The sequence below is a fragment of the Hyla sarda genome, chromosome 12, assembly GCF_029499605.1.
Source record: "Hyla sarda isolate aHylSar1 chromosome 12, aHylSar1.hap1, whole genome shotgun sequence".
NCBI lineage: Eukaryota > Metazoa > Chordata > Amphibia > Anura > Hylidae > Hyla > Hyla sarda.
In genome coordinates, this window is record NC_079200.1 from 12,634,276 (window position 1) to 12,652,422 (window position 18,147).

Below are 18,147 nucleotides of genomic sequence, written 5' to 3' on the forward strand. Positions count from 1 at the left end.
ATCTCAGTAGCAGATAGAGGGACTGGACGAGCCAAACCGGAGCTGCAAAAGGACCGGGCTAGGCAAGTATTGGGCTCACGCACAGAACTTTCCAGAAGCTGTACAGATGCCTTGGCAAACTGACCGCCCAGCATGAGCTGCGCCCCTCCATACAGACCTGGGGAGAGTACGCTTTACCGACATCATTGGACCCGTCACCATTCCGTTATAGCAAACTTCTTGTAGCCCCCATGAAACAATTCTAAGGCCTCTTCTCTTATAGCTCTTTGTGGTGCTGTCCCTTTGTTATTCTTACTAGAAATGTAACCCAAAAATAGCCAACTGGGTGTTACTAGCTGGGGGCGTGTCTTTAAACTAACACTAGCCAATTAAATAAGACGACAGTGTAGGGACACGCCCCCAACTGATGAACGGCACAACACGGCGCTATAAGAAAACATGATCCAGAGGTATTTTATGGGGAATACAATAAGTTACTAAAAAAGGTAAGGAGAGGTGACTGGTCGTTGGGTTTGGGTATACATCTCCATGGCCAACGCTGAACCTCCTGGTTCCCATATATAGTTCTATATCCACATAGGAAATAGAGCAATAAACTAGTAAAGCTCTTTCAAATAGCTGTATTCCCTATGCAGGTATAAAAGGGGTATTCCAGCCATAGACATCTTTTCCCTTATTCTTTAAAGAGAGGTTGTTGTGGGACCGAATTTTTATTTTATTTTATTTGTGAGTGTGTATATACAATTTTTTTTTTATTATTTAAAAAATATATATATATAATTATAAAGTGTGTGTGTGTGTGTGTGTGCGTGTGTGTGCGTGTGTGTAGAAAAGCAGCACAACCAAATGCACATGAAAAAAAGTGTGTGGTGCAAAGTAGCTTCTGGAGTATTGGCCAAATCAACCCCACGTTCATACAGCAAAAGGATCTTTCTGCAGCACACAGTCCATAGTATGGTGCAAAAAAGTGAGTTTATTCCATATTTAAAAAAAAGTGTTTCCAAAAATAAGCAGCAACGTTTCAGCCGGCTCACCCGCCGGGTGAGCCCGCTGAAACATTGCTGCTTATTTTTGGAAACAGTGTGAAGGAGAAAGTGAAGGAGAAAATTCAAAATCTTCATTTTTTACACTTGCATGTTCTTGTAGACCCAATTTTTGAATTTTTACAAGGGGTAAAAGGATAAAATTTATACTTGAATTTGTAGCCCAATTTCTCTCGAGTAAGCACATACCTCATATGTCTATGTAAAGTGTTCGGCGGGCGCAGTAGAGGGCTCAGAAGCGAAGGAGCGACAAGGGGATTTTGGAGAGTACGTTTTTCTGAAATGTTTTTTTGGGGGCATGTTGCATTTAGGAAGCCCCTATAGTGCTAAAACAGCAAAAAAAAAAAAAAAAAACATGGCATACCATTTTGGAAACTAGACCCCTTGAGGAACGTAACAAGGAATTAAGTGAGCCTTAATACCCCACAGGTGTTTCATGACTTTTGCATATGTAAAAAAAAAAAAAAAAAAAGTGTGTTTCCCCCCAAATTTCACATTTTTGCAAGGGTTAATAGCAGAAAATACCCCCCAAAATTTGTAACCCCATCTCTTCTGAGTATGGAGGTACCCCATAAGTTGACCTGAAGTGCATTACGGGCAAACTACAATGCTCAGAAGAGAAGGAGTCATATTAGGCTTTTTGAGAGCAAATTTTGCTCGGGGGGCATGTCGCATTTAGGAAGCCCCTATGGTGCCAGGACAGAAAAAAAAAAAAATGACATGGCATACCATTTTGGAAACTAGACTCCTTGAGGAACGTAACAAGGGATAAAGTGAACCTTAATACCTCACAGGTGTTTCACGATTTTTGCATATGTAAAAAAAAATTATTTTTTTTTACACTACAATGCTTGTTTTCCCCCAAATTTTACATTTTTACAAGGGATAATAGCATAAAATACCCCCCAAAATTTGTAACCCCATCTCTTCTGAGTATGGAAATACCTAATAAGTGGACGTGAAGTGCACTGGGAGTGAACTACAATGCTCAGAAGAGAAGGAGCATCATTGAGCTTTTGGAGAGAGAATTTGGCCATGTGCATTTCCAAAGCCCCCCCGTGGTGCCAGAACAGTGGACCCCCCCACATGTGACCCCATTTTTAAAACTACACCCCTCACGGAAGGTAATAAGGGGTGCAGGGAGAATTTACACCCCACTGGCATTTGACGGATCTTTGGAACAGTGGGCTGTGCAAATTAAAAATTTTATTTTTCATTTTCACAGACCCGTTTCAAAGATCTGTCAGACACCTGTGGGCTGTAAATGCTCACTGTACCCCTTGTTACATTCCGTGAGGGGTGTAGTTTCCAAAATGGGGTGGGGGCAGTGTACGTGTGTATATGTAGTGTTTTACTCTTTATTTTATGTTAGTGTAGTGTAGTGTTTTTAGGTTACATTCACACTGACGGCGGATTACACTGAGTCTCCCGCTAGGAGTTTGAGCTGCGGATGCTGCAGCTCAAACTTGAAGCAGGGAACTCACTGTAATCCGCCGCCAGTGTGAATGTAACCTGTACATTCACATGGGAGGGGGGGGGGGGGGCAAAACTACAACTCCCAGCATGCACTGACAGAACGTGCATGCTGGGAGTTGTAGTTTTGCAACAGCTGGAGGCACACTGGTTGGAAAATACTGAGTTAGGTAATAGAACCTAACAACTCTCAGCATGTACTGATTGCCAAAGGGAATGCTGGGAGATGTAGTTATGCAACAGCTGGAGGCACGCAAGTACAACTCCCAGCATGCCGAGACAGCCATTTGCTGTTCCTGAATGCTGGGAGTTGTAGTTTTGCAAGATTTAGAGGGGTTCAGGCTGGAGATCACTGACAGTGGTCTCTAAACTGTGGCCCTCCAGATGTTGCAAAACTACAATTCTCAGCATGCTAAGACAGCAAACTGCTGTCTGGGCATGCTGGGAGTTGTAGTTTTGTAATATCTGGAGGGCTACAGTTTAGAGACCACTGTCAGTGATCTCCAGCCTGAACCCCTCTAAATCTTGCAAAACTACAACTCCCAGCATGTCAACACAGCAAACAGCTGTCAAGGCATGGTGGGAGTTGTAGTTTTGCAACATCTGGAGGGCGACAGTTTAGAGACCACTCTCTAAACTGTCGCCCTGCAGATGTTGCTAGGCAACAGACTCCCGGACACGCGGCGTCATACTCACCTCCACCGCCGCCGTGATCACAGCCGCCGCCGGGTAAGTGACCGCCGCTGCCGCCGCCGCTACTACACAGTTCCCCCCGCTGTGCTCGGACACCGATGGGTGGGCTTAGCGGAGGGGAACCAAACTTTAACCCCCCCGCCCTCAGTCTGCTATTGGTCGGTCGCTCGGCCGATCAATAGCAGGGATAGGAGGGGTGGCAGCCCTGCCACCTCACTCCTATCTCTTCAAGGGGGATCGAGGGTGTCTTGGACACCCTCGATCCCCCTTATTTTATCGCGGACCCGCCGTTGATGGGCAGGGGGAGAGCGCTCCCCCTGCAAACACCGTAGATGCCGTGATCAGAACTGATCACGGCATCTATGGGGTTAATGCTGCCGGGACCGGCGCGATCGTGGCCCCGGCAGCTGCGGTGGGACTCCGGCTGTGATTGACAGCTGAGTCCCACCCGCGATCTCCTGCGCTGCCCACGGCAGAGCAGGAGATCGCTTGGACGTATGCATACGTCCATTTGCGCGAACGTGTAATTCGCCTGGACGTATGCATACGTCCAATAGCGGGAAGGGGTTAAATACCTTCAGGGGGGACAGAATGTCCTCCATTACGATCCTGCCGACTACAGCTCTATAGGAAAGGAAGGGCAGCCAGCAGCTCATTGGATGCCTGCAGCAAGATGCTGCAGGCTATTGGCTATGGCTGCACTGGGGGGCGGGGCTTACACGGAGCTCACAGTGGAAGCCTGCGTGAGTTAGCAGGACAGCATGTGAGTAACAGGAGGCAGAACGGGGCACACGGGCACATTAAACAACTGTCAGTTGCTGAAGTTGTCAGCGCTGTCATAGCTGTTTGTACGATGGCCCCGACACACAGCAGCATCATATGTCGATGCTGCCTTCAACATACGATGGGCTCTGAGAGGCCATCATATGTTGAAATGATCATATGTCGGGGCCATCATAAGTCGGGGGGGGGTCACTATATATACACATATCTATCTATCTATCTGTCTGGAGCAGATTAAACATTAAAAAGTTAGAATTATGACTATGGGACCATCTCATGTGGGCTGTCATGGTGGATGAAATGTGATAAAAAAATAAATAAAAATAAAGTTTTCTTCCTCCCGATCTCCTGCTGCTGCCATTTTGCAGAAACTGCCTGCTAAGCCAGTTACTGGGCCGTGCAGTGTCTTGCATCAGGGATTGGCTGAGCCGGTAGGTTTTGTGGCAATGACACATTAGGGAAACCAGAAAAAAGTGGTGAATGAGCAGGGACCTGGAGCCGCTGTGGGTGACAGAATTATTTTGAATAACAACCCCTGGAGAAGTCTATAAAAGAGATCAGGCAGCTTACATTAGCCATGTGAGAGGAGTGCAGTCAACCATGAACAATTCCTTTAAAATCTTATTAAATCCATAGACACTATAAAGTTAACTAGTAACATTACTAATTACTACTGTGCAGTAATGCTCACTGTAGTATCCTTTATAAATGACTTTCGTTTAGAATTTGGTGCCAGAATGCCTTATAGGGGTACTCCGCTGAAAATATCTTATCCTCTATCCAAAGGATCTGGGATAAGATGTAAGATCGCGGGGGTCCAGGCAGCGGCGGCATCCGGAACACGGAAGCTTGCAGCTTCCGCATTCGTGACGTCACGCCCTCTCGATTCAAATCTATAGGAGGGAGCGTGGCGGCTGTATTCGCCAGTCATAAGGCACGGAGTGGAGTTGCTCCGTGCACCCAGTGACAGGGGTGCCGTAGTGGAGATTTCAGGGGTCCCCTGCGATCTTACATCTTATCCCCTATCCTTTGGATAGGGGATAAAATGTTTTCAGCGGAGTACCACTTTAAAGGGGTACTCCGGTGAAAACCTTTTCTCTTTTAAATCAACTGGTGGCAAAAAGTCAAACATATTTGTAAATTACTTCTATTAAAAAATCTTAATCCTTCCTGTACTTATTAGCTGATGAATACTACAGAGGAAATTCTTTTATTTTTGGAATGCTCTCTGCTGACATTATAATAATAATAATAAGTCTTTTTTTTATTGTTGTCCTTAGTGGGATTTGAACCCAAGTCCCCAGCACTGCAAGGTAGCAGTGCTAACCACTAAGCCACCATGCTGCTCTTAGCCTACATTTGCTATATACGGTTGCTAAAATGGACAGAGATGTCAGCAGAGAGCACTGTGCTCGTGATGTCATCAGTTTTCCAAAAAGAAAGTAATTTCCTCTGTAGCATTCAGCAGCTAATAAGTACTGGAAGGATTAAGATTTTTTTAATAGAAGTAATTTACAAATATGTTTAACTTTCTGCCACCAGTTGATTTAAAAGAAAAAAGGTTTTCACCGGAGTACCCCTTTAAGGGCATGTTCCCACTTGGCATATACGCAGCATATTTCACACTGCGCAAAATCTGCAGCAGCAGCGGGAAACACGCTGCGTATTGCTCGCTCACCATACACACAGGGCTTTCCGGCAGCAGCCCTATGCATGCAGTGAGTTTTGGAGGCGGGGCCGTGTGCCGGCGTGACTGACGCACGCTCTGCCTCCAAAAATCACTGCACACATAGGGCTGCCGCCAGAAAGCCCTGTGTGTATTGTGAGCGAGGGATACGCAGCGTATTTCCCGCTGCTAGTGCAGATTTTGCGCAGTGTGAAATACGCCGCGTATCCGCCAAGTGGGAACATGCCCTAAAAAGAGTTATGCAGAAGTAGAAAAACCATAGCTGCTTCCTTCCCTAAACAGCGCCACCCCTGCCTTCCCGTTGTTTGTGTGGTACTGCACATCAGATCCATTACAGTGAATGGGGCAGAGTTGTAATCTCTCACACATCCTGGGGACAGAGATGGCGCTATTGTCTCTACTTCCCGCTCCGTCTGCAGCACAAGACCCAGTGTAATGTGATTTTATGCCCGACCCAGTGTTCCAAGAAAGAACAATGTGTACCTTGAGTATGGCCTGGCACTGGGAGAGGTCGCTGTTGGGGTGGCTGGCGTCATACAACTTGTGCAGGAATAGAGGGATACTGTTCCACTTGGCCTGTTTGTCTCTTTCTTTCAGCAGCTCCTCGGTAATCTAGAAAGAAGAAACAACAGTAAGAACAGACGGAATCCTCCAAGACAACTACAAGATAATACTGGAGAGATTTATGTAATTATAGAACAGTGGTCTCAAATTGTGGCCCTCCAGATGTTGCAAAACTTCACCTCCCAGCATGCCCGGATAACGACATTATAATACACAGTGCTAGAATTGGACAGAACTACTTTAACCCCTTCCCGCCCCAGGACGTATGCATACGTCCAAGTTGCTAGCTTGTTAGCGCAAATGGACGTATGCGTATGTCCCAGCGATCTCCTGCTCTGCGCTGCAAGAGATGGCCGGCGGGATCTGGATATCACACGCCGGTCTCGGCAGCATTAACCCCATAGATGCCGTGATCAGCCTTGATCACTGAATCTATGGAGTTGACCGGGGGGAAGGGGGCTCCCCCAGTCCACCAACGGTGATCCCGCTGTACGGATGTATTGAAACATAGTATAACCTGTAAAAACTGAAAAAGTAAAAAAATAAATAAAAAAAAAGTAGTCTGAAGAAATAGCACCTTGGCACAGCAGGTGTTAATATGCAGCATGTAACTCGGAGTGAGAAAAAGATCCCAACAACGCTGGACTGGGGTGCTTGAGGTTGGAAGACAAATTCGTTACAATATAAAGGTATGTAGAAAGGAGGACAAAGCACTCACCATACGTGGAAAACTTCTTACTGTTTCGCGTCACATGACGCTTCTTCCGGCCTCCATAGGAGGCCGGAAGAAGCGTCATGTGATGCGAAATCGCTCTGTCGTCTCAGCTCCCCTCGCACCTGCCTCCCTGTACACCCGTTACCAAGGGTGAGAGAATTGTATGCAGTCGTGCCAAATACTCACGTACCTGGAGATGTTGGGCTCAGAGCTCAACATCTAGTAAAGCATGTACGCAATTACAATGCATGGCTGCCTCCAGATTTGGATCCACCTGCAGGGGTTGGCTTCTGAATGCTTACGGTACCGCTTTAGAATTCCAGACGGGAAGAAAAGACCAGGGTAATTTCGGGACGCACAACGCTGGTAGCAAGAACCACGGATGACGTAGGTTATTCTAGAGTTGTTTTACTAAACAGAACGCGTTTCGAGAGCAGCCTGCTCTCTTTTTCAAGTCCTTTCATGGACTTGAAAAGAGAGCGGGCTGCTCTCGAAACGCGTTGTCTATGTGAAATAAAACAACTCTAGTATAATCCACGGCATCTGTGGTTCTTGCTACCAGCGTTGTGCGCCCCGAAGTTAGCCTGGTCTTTTCTCACAGTCTGGAATTCTACAGCGGTTCTGCAAGCGGTGCCCATTTAAGGCCACGTACACATTACTGTTGAGCTCCACGCCGAAAGGACATGAGTAAAAAAACGGAGGAGAAAAAAAAAAAAAAAAAAAAGACACTTTTCTACGCTTAACTCCCCTTAAAAAAATAAATAAATAACATCCGACCGACCCTATTCGGTTCAATAGGACCCTTCAGAACCCGGCAGTGTCCATTGTGCAAAGGGTCAGTTCGATACCGTTGTTTGGCGCTGAACAGGCCCTAAATGGGTTGGAGAACAACATTAATGTGAACATAGCCCAAAATGTATTCGCAGGATATGGTTATTTTTTTTGTAGTAGTGCTGGGTTATTTCTAGGCCTGTTCTCCACAAGTAGATTTTTAAGCTTCTATCATTTCAATCAATGGAGATAATCACACACACCCCCCCCCCCCCCACACCGAAAATATGAAATTATTAAGTTGCATTTTGAGTATATAAATATGCCACCAACCCCCCCAAAAAAAAACACAGAACAGTCTCAGAACAGCTGACTGCAGCGTTTTGTGCCAAAATTCTATTTCATTTGGTTCCACCCTTGGATTTGGCTAAAAAATAAAAATAAACCCGCACTGTTGGATCACTACAATGTAAGCCTCTGTTCACACCCACGTAATAGCTGTCAGAGTCATCTTGGTGAGAACTTTTTTATGTATTTATTTATTTATTTATTACTAGGGATGCGCTGAAACGTGTAAACCGAAAAAGCAGTTTTTAAACAAAAACAAAACCCTGAGTACCCCTTTAACCTTTGAACCGTCTTGTGTCTGATTGGGAAACACTTCGTTTAATTTAAAAAAAAAATTTAACAAGCAATTTGTGACTATCCTGAAGTTCCTATTGATTTCAAATAGGAGCTTCAGACTGGGTGGGACAACTGGGTTAGTTGTTGCTGCACCCTAGCGATGCTACTGGTGGGATCAGATGTAGTCTATGAAGGAGGGCATCACAATACCTTGTCCTGACCATGGAAGGGTGTTTGTTTTTTTAGGAAATCATATGGTTTGAACAGTGAAGGGGTTGTCCTGTGAAAAAAACAAAACTGTTTAGCACGTCAAAATGTATAATAAAGCAACTTACTAATATAATGCAACTAGCTGAGTACCCGGCGCTGCACGTTTTTTCCTACCTAATCCTTATGGGGGAGGAAAAGCAACAAAAAGGAGCAAGCCTTTGTCCCCATATTGTAAGCTGAAAATTAAAGGACAACTGTAGTGGTCAAAAATCCCTGCCCAAATGTTCCCCAAACAAAAGTTATACAATTCAGTCAATTAGTCCTATTTACCTATATGCAGCCGTTTCTGAGATATTAGAGTTGCCAGCATAGCCCAGTAGTCCTGCGTCCGTCCCCTATTCATTACATTGCAGCCGCCATCTTGGGGACGGAGATCTCTTCCTCCCAGCAGTGTTTGTGCTCCCCCTAGCCTCTGTCAGCTCCTCCCTCTTATGCATATGCATGAGCGGGTGCTTTCTGAGGCAGCCATAGGCTCATCCTCAGAAACGCCCCTATCTGTAAGATTCAATCAGGGGGAGAATGAGGACGTCCACAGCTCCTCCCCCCTCCCCTGCTCTGTCTACACAGGACCTCACTTATCACCGGGAGGATTCAAGTTATCACGGGGGAAACACAGAGCAAACCACAGAGCAGGGAGGGGAGGACGTGTGTGTGAGGGAGACATATTACACTGCAGGGGCTGGTGGTGTATACAGGGAATAAATATCATACTGGACATGATTCTGTGTGTGAGAGGGGGGAGGGGGACTACTGAATGACATGCTGGGAGTTGTAGTCCCTGTTATGTGTGTGTGTATGCCAGTGTTTCCCAACCAGGGAATGCTGGGAGTAGTAGTTTTGCAACATCTGGAGGCACCCTGGTTGGGAAACACTGGTGTATGAACTACAACTCCCAGGAGACTACAGAGATACAATAGAGGTGTTGGTGAACTACAACTCCCAGGAGACTACAGAGATACAATAGAGGTGTTGGTGAACTACAACTCCCAGGAGACTACAGAGATACAATAGAGGTGTTGGTGAACTACAACCCCCAGGAGACTACAGAGATACAATATAGGTGTTGGTGAACTACAACTCCCAGGAGACTACAGAGATACAATAGAGGTGTTGGTGAACTACAACTCCCAGGAGACTACAGAGATACAATAGAGGTGTTGGTGAACTACAACCCCCAGGAGACTACAGAGATACAATATAGGTGTTGGTGAACTACAACCCCCAGGAGACTACAGAGATACAATATAGGTGTTGGTGAACTACAACCCCCAGGAAACTACAGAGATACAATATAGGTGTTGGTGAACTACAACTCCCAGGAGACTACAGAGATACAATAGAGGTGTTGGTGAACTACAACTCCCAGCCAGGAGACTACAGAGATACAATAGAGGTGTTGGTGAACTACAACTCCCAGGAGACTACAGAGATACAATAGAGGTGTTGGTGAACTACAACTCCCAGCCAGGAGACTACAGAGATACAATAGAGGTGTTGGTGAACTACAACACCCAGGAGACTACAGAGATACAATAGAGGTGTTTGTGAACTACAACCCCCAGGAGACTACAGAGATACAATATAGGTGTTGGTGAACTACAACTCCCAGGAGACTACAGAGATACAATAGAGGTGTTGGTGAACTACAACTCCCAGCCAGGAGACTACAGAGATACAATATAGGTGTTGGTGAACTACAACTCCCAGGAGACTACAGAGATACAATAGAGGTGTTTGTGAACTACAACCCCCAGGAGACTACAGAGATACAATATAGGTGTTGGTGAACTACAACACCCAGGAGACTACAGAGATACAATAGAGGTGTTGGTGAACTACAACTCCCAGCCAGGAGACTACAGAGATACAATAGAGGTGTTGGTGAACTACAACACCCAGGAGACTACAGAGATACAATAGAGGTGTTGGTGAACTACAACACCCAGGAGACTACAGAGATACAATAGAGGTGTTGGTGAACTACAACTCCCAAGAGTCTCCTGATACAGTAGAGGTGTTGGTGAACTACAACTCCTTTATACACTCAAACAGCAGAAAGCTGACAGGGCATGCTGGGATTTGTAGTTTTGCAACAGCTGGAGGCACCACTGGAATTCCCAGCATGCCCGAACAGCATATAAAATAACTGGGCATGCTTGGAGTTGTAGTTGTGAAAAAGATGGAGGGACCCCTATCAGGACAGTTTTATAGACAAACAATTATGTTTTTTACCATTTTTACTTTCACTCTCCAGTGCCTGCACTACAGTGAGCACGGAGGCAGCATGGGGAGGGGGAGATGAGCAGAAGGGGAGGGAGATGTGGGCGTTACAATATAATAATTTGCTCGGGGGGATAGAACAGGGGGAGGGCAGCAGCTTACAGGAAGTAAGCACAAGGCATGATGGGAGATGTAGTTTTACTTTCACTTCTCCTCCGTAATTCGTGTGCTGATAACGGGAGAACGACTGGGCCAATTTTGATGGGGGAGACATCGTTGGAAAGGTCTTTCAAAGACCTATTAAATGAGGTAAAAAAAAAGTTTTTTTTGCCCAGCACTGCAGATGTCCTTTAACCTGTTGGGGACGAAGGGCGTATGCATACGCCCTTGCGTCCTGGTACTTAAGGACGAAGGGCGTATCCATACGTCCGTGGGAATTTCGGCCCCCGCCGCGCGCCGGGCGGGGACCGGGCCGGGGTGACTGCTGATATCTATCAGCAGGCACCCCGTGCAAATGCCCAGGGGGGTCATTAGACCCCCCCATGTCGGCGATCAGCGCAAATCGCAAGTGAATTCACACTTGCGATTTGCGCCGATTCCGGGTCATTACGGGTCTATGATGACCCGGTGACCTGGAATAGAAGGGGGATCGCGGGTGTCTAAGACACCCACGATCCCCCTAAAGCGATAGGAGTGAGGTGGCATGGGTGCCACCCCTCCTATCTCTGCTATTGGTGGTCTAGACGCGACCACCAATAGCAGATCTGGGGCGGAGGGGTTTACTTTCGTTTTCCCCGTCCTGCCCTCCCACAATAGGCGGGGCAGAACGGGGAAAACGAAGAGGACCGGCGCCGAAGTCCACTTACCCCTCCGGAGGCTGCGGAGCGACGGGGATCGGCGGCGGCGTGAGGCAGAAGAGGACGGCTCCCGGATGCAAATGAAGCCGGTGAGTAGTTGCATAGCAACATCTAGAGGGCTACAGTCTGAGACCACTATAGTGGTCTCTAGACTGTAGCCCTCCAGATGTTGCAAAACTACAACTCCCAGCATGCCCAGACAGCTGTTTGCTGTGTGGGCATGCTGGAATTTGTAGTTTTGCAACAGCTGGAGGTCTGCAGTTTAGAGACCACTGCACAGTGATCTCTATACTGCCCTCTAGATCTTGCAAAACTACAACTCCCAGCATGCCCACACAGCTGTTTGCTGTCTGGGCATGCTGGGAGTTGTAGTTTTGCAACATCTGGAGGTCCACAGTTTGGAGATCACTGTTCAGTGGTCTCTAAATTGTAGCACTCCAGATGTTGCAAAACTACAAATTCCAGCATGCCCACACAGCAAACAGCTGTCTCGGCATGCTGGGAGTTGTAGTTGCGTACCTCCAGCTGTTGCATAACTACATCTCCCAGCATGCCCTTCTGTGATCAGACATGCTGGGAATTGTAGTTTTGCAACAGCTGGAGGCACACTGGTTGGAAAATACTGAGTTAGGTAACAGAACCCAACTCAGTATTTTCCAACCAGTGTGCCTCCAGCTGTTTCAAAACTACAACTCCCAGCATGTACTGACAGACCGTGCATGCTGGGAGTTGTAGTTTTGCAACAGCTGGAGGCTCACTGGTTGGAAAATACTGAGTTAGGTAACATAACCTAACTGAAGGTTTTCCAACCAGTGTGCCTCCAGCTGTTGCAAAACTACAACTCCTAGCATGTACTGACAGACCGTGCATGCTGGGAGTTGTAGTTTTGAAACAGCTGGAGGTTCCCCCCCCCCCCCCATGTGAACGTACAGGGTATATTCACACGGGCGGGTTTACAGCAAGTTTCCTGCTTCAAGTATGAGCTGCGGCAAATTTTTCGCCGCAGCGCAAATTCCTAGCGGGAAACTCACCGTAACCCGCCAGTGTGAATGTACCCTAAAAACACTAAACTACACTACACTACCACCTAATAAAGAGTAAAACACTACATAAACACCCCCTTACACTGTCCCCCCCAATAAAAAAAAAAAACGTATTGTACAGCAGTGTTTCCAAAACGGAGCCTCCAGCTGTTGCAAAACAACAACTCCCAGCATTTCTGGACAGCCACTGATTGTCCAGGCATGCTGGGAGTTTAGCAACAGCTGGAGGCACCCTGTTTGGGAATCACTGGCGTAGAATACTCCTATGTCCACCCTGTGCAATCCCTAATTTAGTCCTCAAATGCGCATGTGCTCTCTCACTTTGGAGCCCTGTCGTATTTCAAGGAAACAGTTTAGGGCCACATATGGGGTATTTCCGTACTCGGGAGAAATTGCCTAACAAATTTTGGGGGGCTTTTTCTCCTTTTACCCCTTATGAAAAGGAAAAGTTGGGGTCTACACCAGCCTGTTAGTGTAAAAAAAAAAAATTTTTACACTAACATGCTGATGTTGCCCTTTACTTTTTATTTTCACAAGAGGTAAAAGGAAAAAAAGACCCCCAAAATTTGTAACACAATTTCTGCTGAGTACGGAAATACCCCATATGTGGGCGTAAAATGCTCTGCGGGCGCATAACAAGGCTCAGGAGTGAGAGCGCACTATGTACATTTGAGGCCGAAATTGGTGATTTGCACAGGGGTGGCTGATTTTACAGCGGTTCTGACATAAATGCAAAATAATAAATACCCACATGTGACCCCATTTTGGAAACTACACCCCTCACGTAATGTAATAAGGGGTATATTGAGCATTTACGCCCCACAGGGGTCTGACAGATTTTTGGAACAGTGGTCTGTGAAAATGAAAAATTAAATTTTTTTGTTTGCACAGCCCACTGTTCCAAAGATCTGGCAAACGCCAGTGGGGTGTAAATGCTCACTGCACCCCTTATTACATTCCGTGAGGGGTGTAGTTTCCAAAATGGGGTCACATGTCGGGGGGGGTCCACTGTTCTGGCACCACGGGGGGCTTTGTAAATGCACATGGCCCCTGACTTCCATTCCAAACAAATTATCTCTCTAAAAGCTCAATGGCGCTCCTTCTCTTCTGAGCATTGTAGTTCGCTCACAGTGCACTTGACGTCCACATATGGGGTATTTCCATACTCAGAAGAAATGGGGTTACAAATTTTGGGGGGCATTTTCTCCTATTACCCTTTGTAAAAAAGTAAAATTTGGGGAAAAACCAGCATTTTAGTGGAAAAATATTTTTTTTCATTTACACATCCAACTTTAACAAAAAGTTGTCAAACACCTATGGGGTGTTAAGGCTCACCGTACCCCTTGTTACGTTCCTTGAGGGGTGTCGTTTCCATAATAGTGTGCGATGTGGGGTTTTTTGCTGTTCTGGCACCATAGGGGCTTCCTAAATGGGACATGCCCCCCAAAAACCATTTCAGAAAAACTCACTCTCCTAAATCCCATTGTTGCTCCTTCGCTTCTGAGCCCTCTAGTGCACCCGCCGAACACTTTACATAGACATATGAGGTATTTTCTTACTCGAGAGAAATTGGGTTACAAATTTTGAGAGGATTTTTTTCCTTTTACCCCTTGTAAAAATTCAAAAACTGGGTCTACAAGAATATGCCAGTGTAAAAAATGAAGATTTTGAATTTTCTCCTTCACTTTGCTGCTATTCCTGTGAAACACCTAAAGGGTTAACACACTTACTGATTGTCATTTTGAATACTTTGAGGGGTGCAGTTTTTATAATGGGGTATTTCTAACCAGAAGACCCTTCAAATCCACTTCAAACCTGAACTGGTCCCTGAAAAATTCCGATTTTGAAAATTTTGCCAAAAATTGGATAATTGCTGCTGAACTTTGAAGCCCCCTGATGTCTTCCAAAAGTAAAAACTCATCAATTTTATGATGCAAACATAAAGTAGATATATTGTATATGTGAATCAATACATAATTTATTTGGAATATCCATATTCCTTATAAGCAGAGAGTTTCAAAGTTAGAAAAATGCTAAATTTTCAAATTTTTCATGAAATTTTCAAATTTTTCACCTAGAAAGGATGCAAGTATCGCCGAAAATTTACCACTAACATAAAGTAGAATATATCACGAAAAAACAATCTCGGAATCAAATTTATAAGTAAAAGCATTCCAGAGTTATTAATGCTTAAAGTGACAGTGGTCAGATTTGCAAAAAATGCTCACATCCTTAGGGTCATAATGGGCTCCGTCCCCAAGGGGTTAAAGGGATGTGGCTTAAAAGGTGGGCGTGTATTTTCAAGATGGGGCATGGAATGCGGGGGGGGGGGGAATTACTTGCCAGCCGGACTGACACATTCACCAGGAGATGCAGAGCGGAGCACCAGTCATGGGACTTGAAACAAAAACCCCATCCTTAACATATGGGGTAGGTTAGGGGTTAATTTAACTATTATATATTTTTATTTGACATAAGTAAAATGTGACCAAGTATTAAAATATTTCCAACTGTTTGGAAGTTATGCAGTAACATATATTTTCTATAGACTTGTATGGGACTTTAAAAATAAAACCCTCTCGCAAATAGGGGTGGGTAAGGGTTAAATCACCTATCCTATGTGTGTTGCTGACATATAAGTAACATGTGACCAAGTTTCATGTTAATATCTAGCTCTTTGGAAGGGATGCTGGAACACAAAGTCATGGCTGTAAATGTTGGCACCCTTGAACTTTTTCAAGAAAATGAAATATTCCTCACAGGAAAGGATTGCAGTAACACAGGTTTATTCCCTTTGTGTGTATTGGAACTAAAAAGGAGGGGAAAAAATAAATCAAAATTGGACATAATGTCACACTAAACTCCAAAAATATGTACAGGACAAAATTATTGGCACCGCTAACTTAATATTTGGTTGCACACCCTATGGAAAAAAATAAGTGAAATCAGTGTCTTCCTATAACCATCAATAAGCTTCTTACACCTCTCAGCCGGAATGTTGGAGCACTCTTCCTTTGGAAGGCGTCTTTTCCCAACAGTAATTTTAAGATCTCTCCACAGGTGATCAATGGGATTTAGATCTGGACTCATTGCTGACACTTCAGATCTCTCCAGCGCTTTGTTGTCATCCATTTCTGGGGGCTTTTTGACGTATGTTTGGGGTCATTGTCCTGCTGGAAGACCCAAGATCTCGGACACAAACCCAACTTTCTGACTCTGGGCTGTACAGTGCGACCCACAATCCATTGGTAATCCTCAGATTTCATGATGTCTTGTACACATTCAAGGCCCCCAGTGCCAGAGGCAGCAAAACAACCCAAAACATCAGTGACCTCCACCATATGTCACTGTAGGTACTGTGTTCTTTTCTTTGTAGGCCTCATTCCATTTTCGGTGAACAGTAGAATGATGCGCTTTACCAAAAAGCTCTATCTTGGTCTCATCTGTCCACAAGACGTTTTCCCAGAAGGATTTTGGTTACTCAAGTTCATTTTGGCAAAATGTATTCTTGCTTTTTTATGTCTCTGTGTAAGCAGTGGGGTCCTCCTGGGTCTCCTCCATAGTGGGGTCCTCCTGGGTCTCCTCCATAGTGGGGTCCTCCTGGGTCTCCTCCATAGTGGGGTCCTCCTGGGTCTCCTCCATAGTGGGGTCCTCCTGGGTCTCCTTCATAGTGTTTCATTTCATTTAAATGTGGACGGATAGTTCGCACTGACACTGATGCTCCCGGAGCCTGCAGGACAGCTTGAATATCTTTGGAACTTGTTTGGGGCTGCTTATCCACCATCCGGCCTATCCTGTGTTTACACCTTTCATCAATTTTTCTCTTCCGTCCACCCCCAGGGAGATTAGCTACAGTGCCATGGGTTGAAAACTAGATCTCTGGAGATGGACTTGTAACCTTGAGATTGTTGATATTTTTCCACAATTTTGGTTCCCAAGTCCTCAGACAGTTCTCTTCTCCTCTTTCTGTTGTCCATGCTTAGTGTGGCACACACAGACACACAATGCAAAGACTAAGGGAACTTCTCTCCGTGATTTTTATATTTCCCACACCTTTTACTTGCCCCAGGTGAGTTTAAAAGGAGCATCACATGCTTGAAAATCTTTTTTTTTTTCCCCCACAATTTTGAAAAGGGCCAATAATTTTGTCCAGACCATTTTTGGAGTTTGGTGACATTATGTCCAATTTGCTTTTTTTCCTCCTTTTTTGGTTTAGTTCCAATACACAAATCCTAGAAAAATTTCAGGGGGTGCTAACATTTATGGCCATGACTGTACATTGTAAAATATGTGTAGCTCACTTAGGATAAAAGAAATAATGTGCTTGAGGTTAAAGGTGTTGCCTTCACCCAAAAGGCCTAATGTAATATGTAGAAATTATAAATAAAAAATATTTATGTGAACCAGTCCTCAAAAGCACAGGGGAGAGAAAAAGGAAAAGACTAGTGGAGATGGGATCCAAGAAATGGTCTTTATTATATAAAAAGGATATATATGGCCAATCGCCTAGCAGGGCCCTTGCTAAAGGCGAATGGAATATATATCCTTTTTATATAATAAAGACCATTTCTTGGATCCCATCTCCACTAGTCTTTTCCTTTTTCTCTCCCCTGTGCTTTTGAGGACTGGTTCACATAAATATTTTTTATTTATAATTTCTACATGACTGTACATTACATTACTTATCCTGTACTGATCCTGAGTTATATCCGGTATTATACTCCAGAGCTGTACTCACTATTCTGCTGGTGAGGTCACTGTGTACATACATTACATTACTTATCCTGTACTGATCCTGAGTTATATCCTGTATTATACTCCAGAGCTGTACTCACTATTCTGCTGGTGAGGTCACTGTGTACATACATTACATTACTTATCCTGTACTGATCCTGAGTTATATCCGGTATTATACTCCAGAGCTGTACTCACTATTCTGCTGGTGAGGTCACTGTGTACATACATTACTTATCCTGTACTGATTCTGAGTTATATCCTGTATTACACTCCAGAGCTGTACTCACTATTCTGCTGGTGAGGTCACTGTGTACATACATTACATTACTTATCCTGTACTGATCCTGAGTTATATCCTGTATTATACTCCAGAGCTGTACTCACTATTCTGCTGGTGAGGTCACTGTGTACATACATTACTTATCCTGTACTGATCCTGAGTTAAGGTGCATGCAACATCACGATTTCTGTATCTGGTAACTGGACCCGGGGGGTGGGGTTGTTACAGTGTGTCATCCCAGTAGTAAGGAGCTTACATGAGTGGGTGGTTTGTTACAGTGTGTCACCCCAGTAGTAAGGAGATTACATGAGGAGGAGGAGGTTTGTTACAGTGTGTCACCCCAGTAGTAAGGAGATTACATGAGGAGGAGGTGTGTTACAGTGTGTC

At 45.0% G+C, this 18,147-nt stretch overlaps 1 protein-coding gene across 3 annotated transcripts in view; it reads right to left on the bottom strand.

The window, feature by feature from the left end:
- Positions 1-18,147, bottom strand: part of TRPC4AP (transient receptor potential cation channel subfamily C member 4 associated protein) — a 68,611-nt gene that overhangs the window by 41,010 nt on the left and 9,454 nt on the right. For 2 of the 3 annotated variants that reach the window (XM_056548003.1, XM_056548001.1), the window contains exon 2: positions 6,163-6,291. Coding sequence is in view for 2 of the 3 variants with exons in the window: in XM_056548001.1 (XP_056403976.1) it covers positions 6,163-6,291 (129 nt within the window). In the remaining variant the exon portion in view is untranslated. Of the gene's footprint in view, positions 1-6,162; positions 6,292-8,563; positions 8,634-18,147 lie in introns of all 3 variants that reach the window. The other variant, XM_056548002.1, reaches the window with a different exon arrangement.